The 14,432-nt window shown below is 35.0% G+C and overlaps 1 protein-coding gene across 5 annotated transcripts in view; it reads left to right on the forward strand.

Annotated features, from left to right (window-relative positions):
- The window catches only part of COL19A1 (collagen type XIX alpha 1 chain), a 178,479-nt gene that overhangs the window by 119,620 nt on the left and 44,427 nt on the right, over positions 1–14,432 (forward strand). For all 5 annotated transcript variants that reach the window (XM_041477498.1, XM_041477497.1, XM_041477499.1 and 2 more), the window contains exons 17-22: positions 7,374–7,427; positions 11,052–11,114; positions 11,880–11,924; positions 12,860–12,895; positions 13,790–13,825; positions 13,934–13,987. In XM_041477498.1, coding sequence (XP_041333432.1) covers positions 7,374–7,427; positions 11,052–11,114; positions 11,880–11,924; positions 12,860–12,895; positions 13,790–13,825; positions 13,934–13,987 — 288 coding nt within the window. The remainder of the gene's footprint in view (positions 1–7,373; positions 7,428–11,051; positions 11,115–11,879; positions 11,925–12,859; positions 12,896–13,789; positions 13,826–13,933; positions 13,988–14,432) is intronic.

Here is a 14,432-nt window from a genome sequence, read left to right on the forward strand (position 1 = left end):
GTGAGTAACTAAAGAGGGGAATGGGAGATTTTCACTCTGTCCTTGGACTTCGTTCACTCTTTTATAGCAGGTTACTGGATCATAATTATAGTTTAAAATAATTGACCTGTGTGTGTGTGTACTCTGCTGTATCAAACACTTACTACTAGTAGACTTTTTTCCAGCATAAATAAAAGGACTGGGTCCACAAGTAGGAGGGACTACAGGAGGGAAAGAACAAGATGGAAACTTCAGCAGAGGAAGCAGAAACTGGCATTTCAAAGGAAGACTGGCCATGCATGCTAGCTGTGAATACTGTGCTTTCATTTCCTTTGCAAAATGCGTGATGCTCTGTAGAAGAAGGGATAATTTCTGTCTCAGAGGGGTAATTTGAAAGATGAAGGACTGTGTGAAGCATGTGCCAACTGTCTGAATGATGGGGAGGATTATACCCAGCACTGGAATGAGCACTCAGCTGTAGTTCAAATGAGTTGACTGAGAATTAAAAAGATTAAGAAATACATGACTTTATGAAAGGATTTGTAATATGAAGAACTAAAGGGTTTAGCTCAGATCTAAGAGGTTTGGGATTTTCTTTTTCTTCTCTATTTTTTTTTTTTTAAAGATAAAGGATTTAAAATTCAACTCAGGCCTGAATGTATATTAGTCTTCAATGAGAGCAGCCTTTTTTTGTTAGAGGAAGACTTGGTCATATTTATAAAATTCTCCGTACATTGTATTGTAAAAATGCTGTCATGCACAAAGGCAAAATAGCTATTTGTGGATTAAGTAAACTTCTGCTGCTTTACATTCTTATTATAAAACAAAAAACTTATAATTCCTTCTTTTGCTTACCTTGATAAAGGCTGTGGTTTGTGCATCTGAACATTTGATTCAAATGTTTCAACCTGGTCTAACATGTAGAGAAGAGAATAATGCACTGCTGCATGGGATACAATGACTGAAATGAAACAGATGTCATCTACCCTCATCCAAAACAAAAACCGCATACATTTCATAAATAATTCTTTCTTGCAAAATGTGTTCAGAAAGAGGTGTTTATGATGGAATTCATTTATCCTGCATAAAACCAGTTAAAAATCCCTCCCTTTCACTCCTTTCCCCTGCATACAGTCATATTGAAGCCTTGCATGTTTGAGTCCTTTGCACAGTCCTAATGCTGAAATGGTACTGCAGATTGCAGGAGGCCAAACAGAGGAAAGGACCGATGCAGAATCTTTCTTAATGCAAGTGCCAAATATAACCTTTAAAGGATAAAAAAAGCAAACCATAGCAGAGGTCAATGTTAGACCTAATCTACTTAGCTTTTTGTCAGCTAGTGAAAAGCTGTGTCTGTGTTACAGATTTCTGCCATCCTAGATTTGCTGGCAGGTCAGGCTTGTGAAGATGTATGATCCTTGACAGATATACCAGAAATCTTGAGAGGAAGCTAAATTGCACTTCTATTACTGAGACGTAGCTCAGATTTTCTTACAGCAAATGGAAAGCTCAACTTTGTCAGCATGGCAACATCGCCACAAGGAACTCTGTATTGGGTACTGTAGCCTAGTACTACATACAGAGAAGCATTCTTTAAACAGCTATGGCCTAAATATTGGTTTAAAGTATTTGTTTCTGGTATAACTCTCTTGATGCACTCCTGGCTTTGAATACAGCTATACCACCATCTTGTGTTCCTTTTCCAAGGCTGAGAAGATAACATGTAGAAAAGGCATACTCTAAAAGCAGTAATGCCTGCTAACATGCATTGGCAGGATCCCCATACTTCAAGTGCCACATCTTGTATGCACCAAAGAAACATCATCAACAGGATCCATCATTCCCCCTCTCTTTTTCAAGGATCAAACTATATTCAGTTTTGCTGTGCTTCCAGTTACCCTTCTCTCCTAATAGTAAGCAGCTTCTTCATGCACATGGATGCATTGTTAGCCCTTACTTTGGCTTTTCTGAAGTAAAACAGCATAGTCACACCTGCAGTGTGGTTGCTGTCATAACTTTGGCCTACACGGGAACAAAGTGGTTAACAGATTGACTGAATATGTGAAAATTAGACTGTCCAGTATAGGAAAAAAAAAAAAAGGGTTTTGGCTGATGTTTCAAAAAAATAGGACATTTGTTTTTGAGAGAAAGAAAATTCAGTCATTAATTGTTAGGGCAGCTAGAGCATGCAGTGTGTGTTTAAATTAATAAATTTACCTAATTTATTTATCAGTTTATGCCATGATGTTGAGTATTTAATTTAGATATTAGTACTGCCAAGTGCTAGTACTGCCAAAAAGAAAAAAAAAAAAAAAAGCATAAAAACATAAAAACTGTGACAAGAAAATACAATACTCAAGGTATTTATTATAAAGGACAGTCCTAATAACAATGTGCACATATGGGGATTTGCAGGGAAAAGACTGGGGTAAAATTAAAGAAAACTCAAAAGTTATAAAAATTGCAGTCCACATGCTGTGCTTACATGTGACAGGAGTGTAAAAGCATCTGCTAATAGACAAAAACCTACTTGTAGTATGGCAGCATTTTAGACTTTTCTAACCTTCTCTCAATATCTCATATTTTTTCATATTTTTTCTTTTTTTTTCCCTAACCTAATTTCTGGGGATTTTTTTTTTTCAGTAAAATTAATGCTTGGTGTGAGTTTCTAGTCCCGTAACATCATCTGCATAGCTTTCATTAAAAACCTTTATCATTGTCAGAAACATAGATTGATTGGCATCTGGTAATGAAACTCCTCACTTAAAGTGTGTCTTTCTATGAAATTTCTTCCAGATATCCTTTCTTTTGTGTCATTTTTTTTCCTTATCCTTTCTTTTGGGCTATTTTTTTTTTTTTTTTGTCTTTGGAACAAGTATTGTGATCACAAAAGGCGAGGAATCAATGAGGATTTTGACTGATCAGCTATAAAAAATATTTTTGTAAATTTATGGAATATATTCCTCCTTTGTATTTGTTTAAAGTCTATTACATATCATAGACTTTTAAGGTGTTCTTTGATTCCCTTCTGGTTCAGAACTGGTAGTATGCGTCCTTGCTGTCTGCTGTTGGTTTTGAGTACTGTTTTGTTATTTCAGTTCAGGAGAGCCGAGATGGGAGCTCACACCCGTCTCAATCCAGCAGGTAGCAATTTGTGAATACAAGAATCCAAGTAGAGCAGCAGCTCCCTCTAGTGCTTTTTGACCTTTTCTCCACTTTTAAAGCTGGATAGCAGTGAAAATCTTCTGTTAAACACACTATTCGCTTTGCTCTCACAAGCATTCTGTAAATTGTGATTGTAAAATCAATATCTCTGTACCCTTCAAATGTATTTTATGTGTTTGCCTACTTCCATTTTCTTCTAAAGTCTTCTGAAAGAGAGACTGTCACATGCTGTTACCCTGCTCAGCATGGCTCTTCACTGAAGTTTAAATGCTGATTTTATGAAACAAAAATAATTACTATGATAATAGGATGCTTTAAGGTTGTAAGAACAGCATTTTGATCAGACTGCAGAACTGAGCTGATTGCTTTCTTCTGCCATGGCTACTAACTAAAATTCCATAGGATTCAGCAACACAGAATGGGGTCCCTGATGTCTGTCACTGTTGAGGTTGGGGGTTTATTGATTATTTATTTTTACCTTTAAATGAATCAGCAGGTATAGCGATTTACATAGATGGGCTAGAGAACAGAAAAAACGAGTTTTACTCATTTCTCCATTGAGGGTTAACTTTATCTTTCCTGTCCTAATTTTCTCTTTCTCTACTGGAACTGTTATGACTGGAGCAATTCCATTTCTTAATAGCTCCCATTTTAGTGAGTTAGCTTGTTTTTAAAATCAAGAGTGCTAAGCTAGAGTTGTGCTACAGACTTGCACCGGGATAAAATAAAATTCTTTGAGATGAGTCTGACTTCTGCCCAATTATTCTTTAGCAGAAGTGAAATGTTATCAGCCTGGTTTGTAAAGGTTAGAAGCATGAGGACTGTCTGTTCTGGCCAAACACAATCTTGTCCAACCTACCTGTGGCCAAGGTGGGAAAGAAACTTAGGGTGTGTTAAATCACAGGCTAGTAAACTGTAATCACAGTTCTTCATTCTCTTAAACTGAAACATCCAAAGCTAAGCTATTGTTTTCACACAATAGATATAACTGATTAATTTCACAGTTGCTATAGCTTTTGAAGCTTATCATTCAGTTTATCATTTAGCTTTGCAAGAGGCTGAACTTTGTCTTTTTTTATCTTCTTAAGTATTTTTGCTTGGAGATGAGCTTTGTGTTACTCCCTAAAGTTTTAGATTAAAACAGGGTTTCACTTTTGACTGCATTGCATGTGATGCAGTGGAGGAGTTCACTTGAACTTCTTCATTTAATTACATACACTTTTGGTGTTGTGATTCAATACGTATGTCAGTGCCCTCAAACTAGTTATCTTAAGTAGCCAGCAGTTCACTTTGGAAATTTCATTTCCTCTGCCTCAGGAAATATGTCATTCCTCTACCAATATTTTGGGAGTGAGTGAATGTTATCACTTAATTACAATAAAGAAAAAAAATCAAAGCAATGATAAGTGAAAATTGTCAGTAGCATTTCTGGTTTTCCTGGACTTTCAGCTGCTTCTTAGAAGAATATTGGAAACGCTTACATTATAGTGTGGGAATGGCTGGCAAAGGTTGGTCATATTGCTTGTTTCTATGCATTAAGGTTTTTTTTATCCATATCAAAATGTAATTTATTTCTTGTGTCCTATTGTGGCAGATGTTTTCATCATTCTTTCCATTTTCTCTTTGGAATAGTTATGCAATATTGTACATCTGCCCTGATGAGTTTCATGATGTTTTGCATTAAAATAAGCAGAAAAACGGTGTCTTATTTTAATGTACAGGCACCAAAGTTGAAATGCAGGGGTAAAATAACTGCACTGAGTCCCTTGCAGGCTGTGTTCTCTGAAATGGCCTATTATTGAGATGCAACCATTGCAATTTACTTGTTACCCATTTTATGCATGGACTGTGAGATTGGGTAGATTTTTTCAGCAGTCTCATCTTTGCAGAAATGCAGGTGAACTATAAAAGTTAAGGGAGTAAAATACATTGTAAACCCCAGTAATTTCACCGTTTGGAGCTATTTCCCTTTAAGCACCTGTGTTTCTATTCCTGCCTTGTCTGTAGAAATAACATCTCAAACCTGTTTGCAATTTTGGAAAACAATCAGGACATATTTTCACTTCTTTTCTTATTCATACAACTCTACTCTGTGTGCTTTGCTTCTCTCAATTATACAACTTGATATTAGAAAAAAAAGAAACCCTGCTCAAGTGAGCTTCAAAGTGGCAGATGTGCAAAATTCTCATTCAAAAGCTAGAAACTGCTGGTACAATAATTCTTCAACTGTTGTTAATTTCATTGCTTCTCCACTTTCAAACCAATGCTGCTGGGATTTTTTAGTCTGTAGAAACTTCAGAGTAGATTGTGCAACTATATAAATGTAGTGAAAGTGTGGAAGAAAGGACACTACAGTTTAGGGAAAAAAAGTCTTGAATAATATTTTCTGTTGTTGTACACTTGTTTTACTAGTTTTTTTTTTGTTACAGAAAATTGATGGAAATATAAAATTATTAAATTTATTTCAATTTTTGGAAAATACTAAACTGGTAACTCAAAGGCTGTGGCATACTCAAGAATGCAACCCAAATGCTTAAACTTCTCCTTGACTGTCTTAGTCATGAGACATTCTGGGGATTTTTAGGGATATGTTTATTTTCCAGAACTGAGCCAATGTACTTTTAATCCTGTCAAAATTTATTTATTTATGTACAAATAATATCTGAGAGTTTGGGGTTGATGGCAGATACAGCATTAAATTCTTACTGGGTTGTGTGGCTGCAGCAGTTTTCGTGGTGGAAAAACAATAAAAGAAGCATGGTACATGGTGTCAAATGCAAAGGGAGAATAAGTTCTTACTTTTGATTCCTTGCAGGATTTCAGAATTCTCCAGGAATCCTGGGTTCAAGGATTCGCCACAGCAGGTTTACAGTGCTGATGTTGAGATGTCTGGGCAGTGTCATTATGCTTCAGTCCCAGTTCTGATTTGCCAGCTTTGTTATGGATGTCATAGTAAAAATTCTGCCATTAACTTCAGAAATCAGAGTGGAGTGAGATCATAGTGAAAACATCACGAGCATGTTGATCTTATTTTTAACATAAATTTGAAGTGACATTTCACTTTGAAATAACAGGAATGCACTTTTGTCCCTTCCAATGTAGGGAAGAAGGAGGGAGTGAAACACCTGAGATGTTTCATGTGGCTTCCAAGTTTTCCTAGTATCCACACTAAGAGAAAAGCTGCAGAGGGTAAATTGTAATTACAAAAAGCCCCAGAGGAGGAGAGTTGCTTTTGTGCCTCATCTGTGTTACATCCGTGTCAATCGGGCTAAATGACTTACCTGAATATATTGTAATTTTATTAATACAGTTCAGTGTTTCTTACAGCCATCATGAGTGGTTGTTGTTCATTTTGCATTTGTGAAAGCTTCAATTCAAAGAGAGTAACTATGCTAGTGTGTAAATTTAATTGAGTCTTGGTTCATAAGAACTGACTGAACACTTTCTGTGTTCTGCTCCATCTACCAAACTTAAAAATATCATTGAGGGCATGCTTTTTGGCAGAATATGCTTAAAAATGGGGGGATTTATTGTCCAAAAATACTTTTTCCCAAGTACATTTTTCAATTTTTCTATCCTAAATGTTCACTTGATCAGGAAGTTCCTTTTTCAGTGTTGAATTTCTTGATGAAATGTGTATTTAAATAAAAACTTGCAATGCTAATAAAACTAGGAAGTTAATATTCTGGAGAATTCTTGCTTTCCTCAATTTCACTTACTGTACTCCCATGTTAAAAACCTAGCTGTTTATTTACACTAGGAGCTGCTTCTACATCAAAACTTGTGCTTTGAGTTAGTGGAAAGAGTTTTAAAATGCTGCAGAACAAGAATGTTGTTCATACCAGAAGGGACTTGTATTAAAATTGATATAGATTTCATTCTGCCTTCTCTGACTGACCAATTCACTTGAAAATAAGTTGCTGGTTTTCAAAATTCAGAGATTTAAAAACTAACTTTCTTCTTCCTCTGTGCCAGAAAAAAGAAATGATGAAGTTACAGAAGACAATTCACTGTACATTAAAAAAAAAAAAAAAACAAAAAAAAAAAACCAACCTTTTACCTCTCTACCGCTCTTAAAAAAAAAAAAAAAAAAAAAAAAAAAAAAAAAAAAAAAAAAAAAAAAAAAAACCTTTTACCTCTCTACTGCTCTTAAAAAATATATATATATGCAAGCAAACATAAAAATAGTTAAATTAAAATGACCTTCTGATGCATATTTTTCCATATAGGGCCCATCTGGACTAAAAGGAATCCTGGATTCATTGAACAAGCATTATAATGAGGTATGGAGATTTCATTTTGTGTCTGTGTGGGTTTATGACTAAGTAGTATCTAAGGTAGAAATGACTAAAGTTTTGATTCCTCATTCCAAACCACTTTCCAAGCCACATTCCAAATTAATTCAAAAGGGAATTTCTTTCCTGCCCCCTTTCTGCATCCCTTTACAAGTTTCAGTCCACACTCCAGTCACATTCCTGCCTTGTCATCTGTCTTGCTGCCATGTGTCTTGCCTCCCATCCATCTTCTACTTACTTGTTTTTGACTGGTAAAACTCAGAAAGGAAATGTGTGGACCACCTAGCTGTTAGTGTGAAGCACCAGCTCCCCATTTCTAAATTTAATTGCTTTAAACTGTACTTGATGTTTCTTTCTTGACCAACTCTATCATGAGTCTAAGAGTAGAATAGAAAGACAATGAGGCATAATTATGAAGAGATATGCCAGCAGTTCATGAGAATTGTCCTCATGTTTGTATTGCAGACTAATAAAAATACTGTGTCAATTACAAAACCACCTGGAGCTAAAAGAACTTAAAAGAAAAAAAAAAAAGTTAAAATTGCATAGGACTGTGTACAACTTGACAGAGCTTTTACATTTTTACTGCAGGTGTTTCAAGTCATTTAAGCTGTGGTAACGTCTGCCATTGTATGAGAATAGAGAAGTTTACTTAATTGATTTGGGAGTAACCTCTCTGATCAGAAAACCATTTTGTTCAAAAATTCAAGATGCACTATTGCAGCATTATTTCCCCACTACAGTGGTTAATATGTGTATCACAACTTAAGTCATGCAGGTCAAGCCTAGAGGGAATTAATTTATTTTAATATTAGAATGCATTAACTACACATGAATAAAATGCATGTGTATTCAGGGTATTTTTCTTATTTAACATTCCCAGATGAATGCTAAAATCTTTCCTTGAACAGGGAATCTGGAGTTAAATTCATGTCAAACATACCTTTCCAGCTGCTTTTGTCACTGAAGTGATTTCTTTGATATTAATTATGATATTTAATCCATCCCAAATCAGTATATCACCTTAGAAGCATGTATTAGGAATTAAGCAGAGCATTTTTTATGCTTACAGACTTAGTTCCTGTATTTGGTCTCCTGCTTCATATATATGTGTTGAAGTTTTACATATTTTGGTTTTCATGTTTGGTTTCCTTACCAGTTTCTTTTTCCTGCCAGAGAGCTTTTACGGATACCAGCACTGTTTCCTCTATTGATACCATATTTTTGTAACTCATTCCCCACCTCTGCCTTATCAATCTCTTTAATCCTGATAGTCCCTTCAAGGTTAATTCTACAAGAGAAAATACAAACAGTGATGCTCTCCAGGAAATGACACACATCTGTCTCTAAAATTCATGTTTCTTATAATTATAAGGCTCTAAGTAATCTTAAGGTGGCTAATATTTCCTAATTAACAATCTTCTGGAAAAAATGTAGACCAGCTGGTATGTGTCTATAAATTCATTATCTTTTAGATCCTGTATTGCTCATCAACTTTCTTCTTACTTCAGCTGTCTAGTTTGAAGATTTTAGTGACTCTGTCATAAGCAATTAACTGTTCAACAAGGAAATGCTGTTTGATTCCTGATGAAAGATGAGCTGGCTTTCTGATTCAAGTAGAAGGTTCTGAATATGCAAACTTTTAGTTAAAGTTGACTCCTAGAGTCAACTTAAGTCTCCAACAACAAACATATTAATTCCTATACATTTTAGAATGAGATTGAGATATTCCCATCAAGCACAAGACAAAAGAGGTCTTCAAAGAAAAAAGCAGCTTCTCTGCTTTGCCATTCAATCACTTAGGCAGATGTATGCACCAGTAACTTGTATTTTCTCCATGCTGTTACGTGCTATGACAGAAGCTGATTTTGTCCACAGCTCCTTGGAGACATCAAGCAGTTATTCACATTCCAGTATTGAATTTGCAGTGTCCCTCAGTTATCAGTGGTGAAATGATATTTGAGTCATGCTCAGAGGTTTTTGAGGTTTCTTACAGCACAGGGAATGGTGGTGTCATCTTGCATCATTTTATCCATGTTCTCAAGGATGTCACAAGGTCTTCTGTCAGTTTGGTGTTTCAAGTGTTTTAGGTATTGACCACATTTTAGTTGTTATAAGTATTTTCACACTTTTTTTTTTTCCTGAGAATATTAGTATGACTTCTTTGTGTTGGTATTTTTAGGAACCATAAGAAACTGATACCAAGAAATATGGTGGCTCTTAAGACCCATCATAATTAACAACATTTTTTCTATTTCTCAAGTTTCTCTGTTTCTTATCAGATTATTTGCTATTTTTCTGATTGCTGTGTGGTAATTTCTGATTGTTGTAATAAGTATTGGTAATTGTACAATGTATTTAAAGAATGTATTGCAACCAGAATTTTTCTGGGTCAGCATCAATCACTTTATCAGTGGGAATTTTAAGAAGGCTGGAGTGCAAGTCTTTAAAAGCATAATTTACTTGATCCATGTATACAGTGAAAGAGCACTATAAATACAATTGCTGATTGCAGCAGCAAATTGTGCTGAACAGCAAACCAAGATCAGCAGTCTTTCTTTAATGAAGGTGAGAGGAACCTGCTGAGGATAAGTAGTAGCATTGATCCTTAATGGGGTGGGAGACAGTGCTGGAGCATTGCTTCCCTCATTCTTCCTGTGTGCCTGTTTTTACTGTTTTTATATTCCTTCTTTGCATTTTCAGCATTAATCAGATGCTTTGCTTGTGTTCAATAAACACATTTTGTTCTCTTCTTTTTGCCAAGAAACTAATTCTGCCCTGTGTGTTACATTTCTTCAGAGATGGGTACACAATGCCTCAGAATTTGCATTTTTGTACTCTCAGATCTCTATTATCCTTTGCTTGGGTTTTCAAGGCCTCTGTTTGTCATCCTTCTTACTTACCAGTTTTCCATATGTAGATATAAGGTCATTTAGCTGAACTTGCTTCTAAATGTCTTTGGAAAGAGCATGTAGATAAGTTTAATCAAAAATGTTATCCAGCACACAAAAATAAAAAAATAAACCAAAACACAAATAAATAGAAACTACAACACAATCTGGTCAGGAAATGTTTCAGAATCATTATAATTTGTTGTAATTTTTACACTATTATGGGATAATTCATTATTAACTTTCTAAGATTTTTTTTTTGCTTTGGTGTATTTTTCTTACATTTGGGTTTAAATTACCTATAAAAATGCAAAGAACATAAGCAAGTTACCTATAAAAATGCAAAGAAAATAAGGGTGGTTATTTGGTCTAAAAGCCTTTTCCCCCTTTTTTCCTCCATATATGCAAAAAAACCCCCACAACTCAGTATAAATCATAATTTGTAGCGTACTCATGGTAACAGACACTGGATGATCAGCCCAGTGGTAGTCAACCACTTCTCATCAGTACTCGGGTATCTGGGTATCTGCATCTTGTTCTGAAGGTGATTTTGATAATTAGTATACTCACAGTGTTACAAACCAAGGAGAATCCATCGGGAAATTAGCATTTCTACAAAAACTATTGATTTTTTCAATTTATATTCAGTTACCATCTTCTGAAAAGTTACTGGAAGTAAATAGTGACATTTTCTGATCTTTGTGCTAATATTTCTTTCCAGAGTGATACAAGACTACTGGGAGTACTTGGGATCCCTGGACTTAAAGGCCAGAAGGGAGACGTTGTAAGCATTTGGGATGAATTTGGAGAAATTTCAAAGTGCCTACCCAAACTGTCCCTGGCACCCTCAACACAGTGCATTTCATTTGATTTATCTCAATGGGCTTTGAAGGAATAGATTTTTGAGATGACTGGCACTTTGATCTGTGTAGACCAATATCCAACTCATCGGGTTATCCTGCAGTGGCAACATATGATCCTTTCTCCTCTAGCATAAATAGCAAGGGGAAATGCTGAAAGAATTATGTATGGTTTCTATAATGCCATCTGAGAAGTCAAATGAGCTGCCCTGCCAATTATGTGGGAAAGACTCTGAAAAAGTTAAAATTCAGAAAATATTTTGGATAGTAAATAATGAATATTTAAAGCAGTTTCTCTGTAATGGAGACTTTCTATACCAAAAATACTCCTAGGCAGCTTCTAAAAATTGCGTGCAAGTATAATTCTGAATCCACACCATATGGCGCTATATTGTTTATCATTATCTATCCTGTATAAACAGCTCACCCATATTTTAACAATTGCATGCCTTTCAAACTTTTAGGAGAAGAGACAAGTGCTCTGGATATGTGACAGAATTTGCAACATTTTATTGAGAAGCCTGCAGATCTTCTATAGAAAACAGCCGTTTCAATTAATTTGCAGCTGTTTAAGCTTGATTTTAAGATCTTGTGGCCCACACAGAACAAAGTACAGTTAAAGAAGAGAAGGGGGTTATTTACATTTGCCAGAATAACATGATTTTAAATATGATTAATTTTGTTAAAAGGGTCAAAAAGGAGAATTGGGAATGACTGGTGCAAAAGGAGAAAAGGTGAGTTAATTCCTTTCTTCTGTGCTCATGTTTACTAGAAGCTGACGCAATAAACTGATTATGAATGAAATCTTGTAAAATATACAGGGGATCAAGAAAAAATGTTGGGAAAATATGGGAAAAGTTGTCAGTCTCTAAATGTCCTTAGTACTTTATTCAAGCCCCTTCTTGGGAGGCTATTTACACAGGCAAGTAAATTTCCCTGTTCTACAGCTCACAAAGCCCTTAGCTTTAAAAGCATTCAGACTTTTGCTTAATACCAGTTTAAAATTATTTTTATATAAGTTTATGACCAGAAGCTGCCTCATTAATTAGGTGACAGTCATACTTTTTCAAGTTATATGGTCTTCAATATCTGTATGAAAAAACAAGAAGATTTAAATTATTAAAATTTACACATTAACATTCTAATTGAGTATATTTAAGTTTTAGTATAAATTTTACAGTATGATTCAGGATGTATTACTTGATAACAGATGTGTATTTTGCTTTTCTAGGAACGTGTACATAGTTCTACTGATTAATAGGTGTTTTCTCATTCAGCTGTGAGGCTTCTTGGTTTCTTTGGTCATACCTATAAAAATAGTTTTCATGCAGGCAGAAACAGTATTTTTACTCCCTTGATATAACAGATTTATGATTTTGTGTGTTATAAAGAGCCTGTGTTTGAGAATTTTTCAGATTTGGATGCATGATTACTCTCTTTAGTTCATGTTCCTGACCCTCCTTTGTGCTCCTGCTTGAAAGGATCACAGATGTCATGGTCTTGGCATTAAATCAACATCATCTCTCAAGTAAACTTTTGTAGTACATATTCTTGTATTTTAGACAGTTTTAGAATAGCCACATCTTCCAGGCCTCTTCAGCAAAATCAGACATATGTGCTATTTACCATTTTAAATAAATCTGTTAACCCCTTTTCTACTTTTCCTTAGGGAGAGCCTTCTGAAAAAGGGGACAAAGGAGACCCAGTAAGTGTAGCATATTTTGAACTGCTGTGAATAACGTACATTTGAGATTACTCTTATATCATATTCATTCTGTAATTCTTTTCTTTGTAGACATCCACTAGATGCAGGGGTTATGTGGGATAGCATATGTATTTTCTCCTTACATGTGCATCAAGGTCTCCCAGGTTATAAATAAAAAACAGAGGTGTCCTGTTTTTCAGCATTTCTGTTACTGTACTGTCCATGAACTGAGTTTAAAGTATATGCTGTTTTTTTTTATTCCCTGAAGGTTCTTTCTTTCAGCTCTTCCAGAAAGTTTTATGTGGCCTGATCTCTACTGTTTTGATGCCACCAGCATGGCATTTAACATCAGGCTGTTCTTGTCCAGCCATTTTATGTGTGCATAACTTTTTCCTTATTTTGAGGCAAATTTTCAGAACACTCATTCTGTAAAAGTCTCTTTACCTATGTTATGTATTTGTAATTAATTATTGTCCTCTCTTATGATATTTGACAAAAGCTAGTTATGCTTTTTAATATAAAACTCAAGGTTGCTGAGATATTTGTGGTTAACATATTATAATAATCAGAATAATACTGTAATAATGTGTGGGTTTGGAGGTGAATACTGGGTACCAGAAGAGATGCAGTGATGAAGAATAACCTTTTGACTGGAAATGCTGTTAAGGAAATGTAGTGTTTTCAAAAATTTTTCCTTTAAAAGATTGGGAAATCTTGCGAAAGGATTAGGTTGCTATGTCTTTCAGAGTTTACAAAAGGCATCGGAAAGTATTTAATATTTTCTCAATATTTAACTTTGCAAAGTGAATTACAATATTTTAAGGTAGCAAATGAAACTCTTATTTGATCCTACTTAAATTTCTAACTTCTTATAGTTGTATTTGCTATTTTTAGGGAGAGACTGGAATGGAGGGATCAAAAGGAAATAAGGTATTTTTGGACTTGTACATGCTGTATACATTCTCAGTATGCATAGCTGATACTGGAAAACATAGCAGTAAACTTGGAATTTTTTGTTTTCTCAAACAAAATCATTAGGGTGAAATGGGAGATCCTGGACCACCTGGTCTTATTGGAAATCCAGGATTGAAGGTAAGTGAAAGTTATTTCATCCAATAACAATTGAATTCTATGCTGTTATAAAAGAGGACTCTACAGCTATCAACTCTTTAGTATTAACGAGCAAAGAATGAAAATAGTTTATATCAAAAGTTTGTGCTTGGATCACTATTGGCTATTTTACATAACATTTATGTTTTACATTAAGTTCTTGTTGCTCTCAGTGTCACACAGAAAGGAATATTTAAGCAAAACTCAGGTGTTATTTTGTCACTTGAGAATATGAGCACCCTTTTTGCAATTCGAAATCCTCTTGTAGCTGGATGTATTCTCTTTATCCCTTGGTAATTCAAGGAGTAACCACTGCCAGTACTTGAGTAGCTCCTTTGTTTAATCCTGTGAGACAGCAGGTAATGTTAAAGCAGTCATGGCCTGGCTTTGAGTCTGTCCTCACAGGCAAACCTCAGGAAGTGTGGCC

The sequence above is a fragment of the Pyrgilauda ruficollis genome, unplaced genomic scaffold (assembly GCF_017590135.1).
Source record: "Pyrgilauda ruficollis isolate IOZ18807 unplaced genomic scaffold, ASM1759013v1 scaffold40, whole genome shotgun sequence".
Classification (NCBI taxonomy): domain Eukaryota; kingdom Metazoa; phylum Chordata; class Aves; order Passeriformes; family Passeridae; genus Pyrgilauda; species Pyrgilauda ruficollis.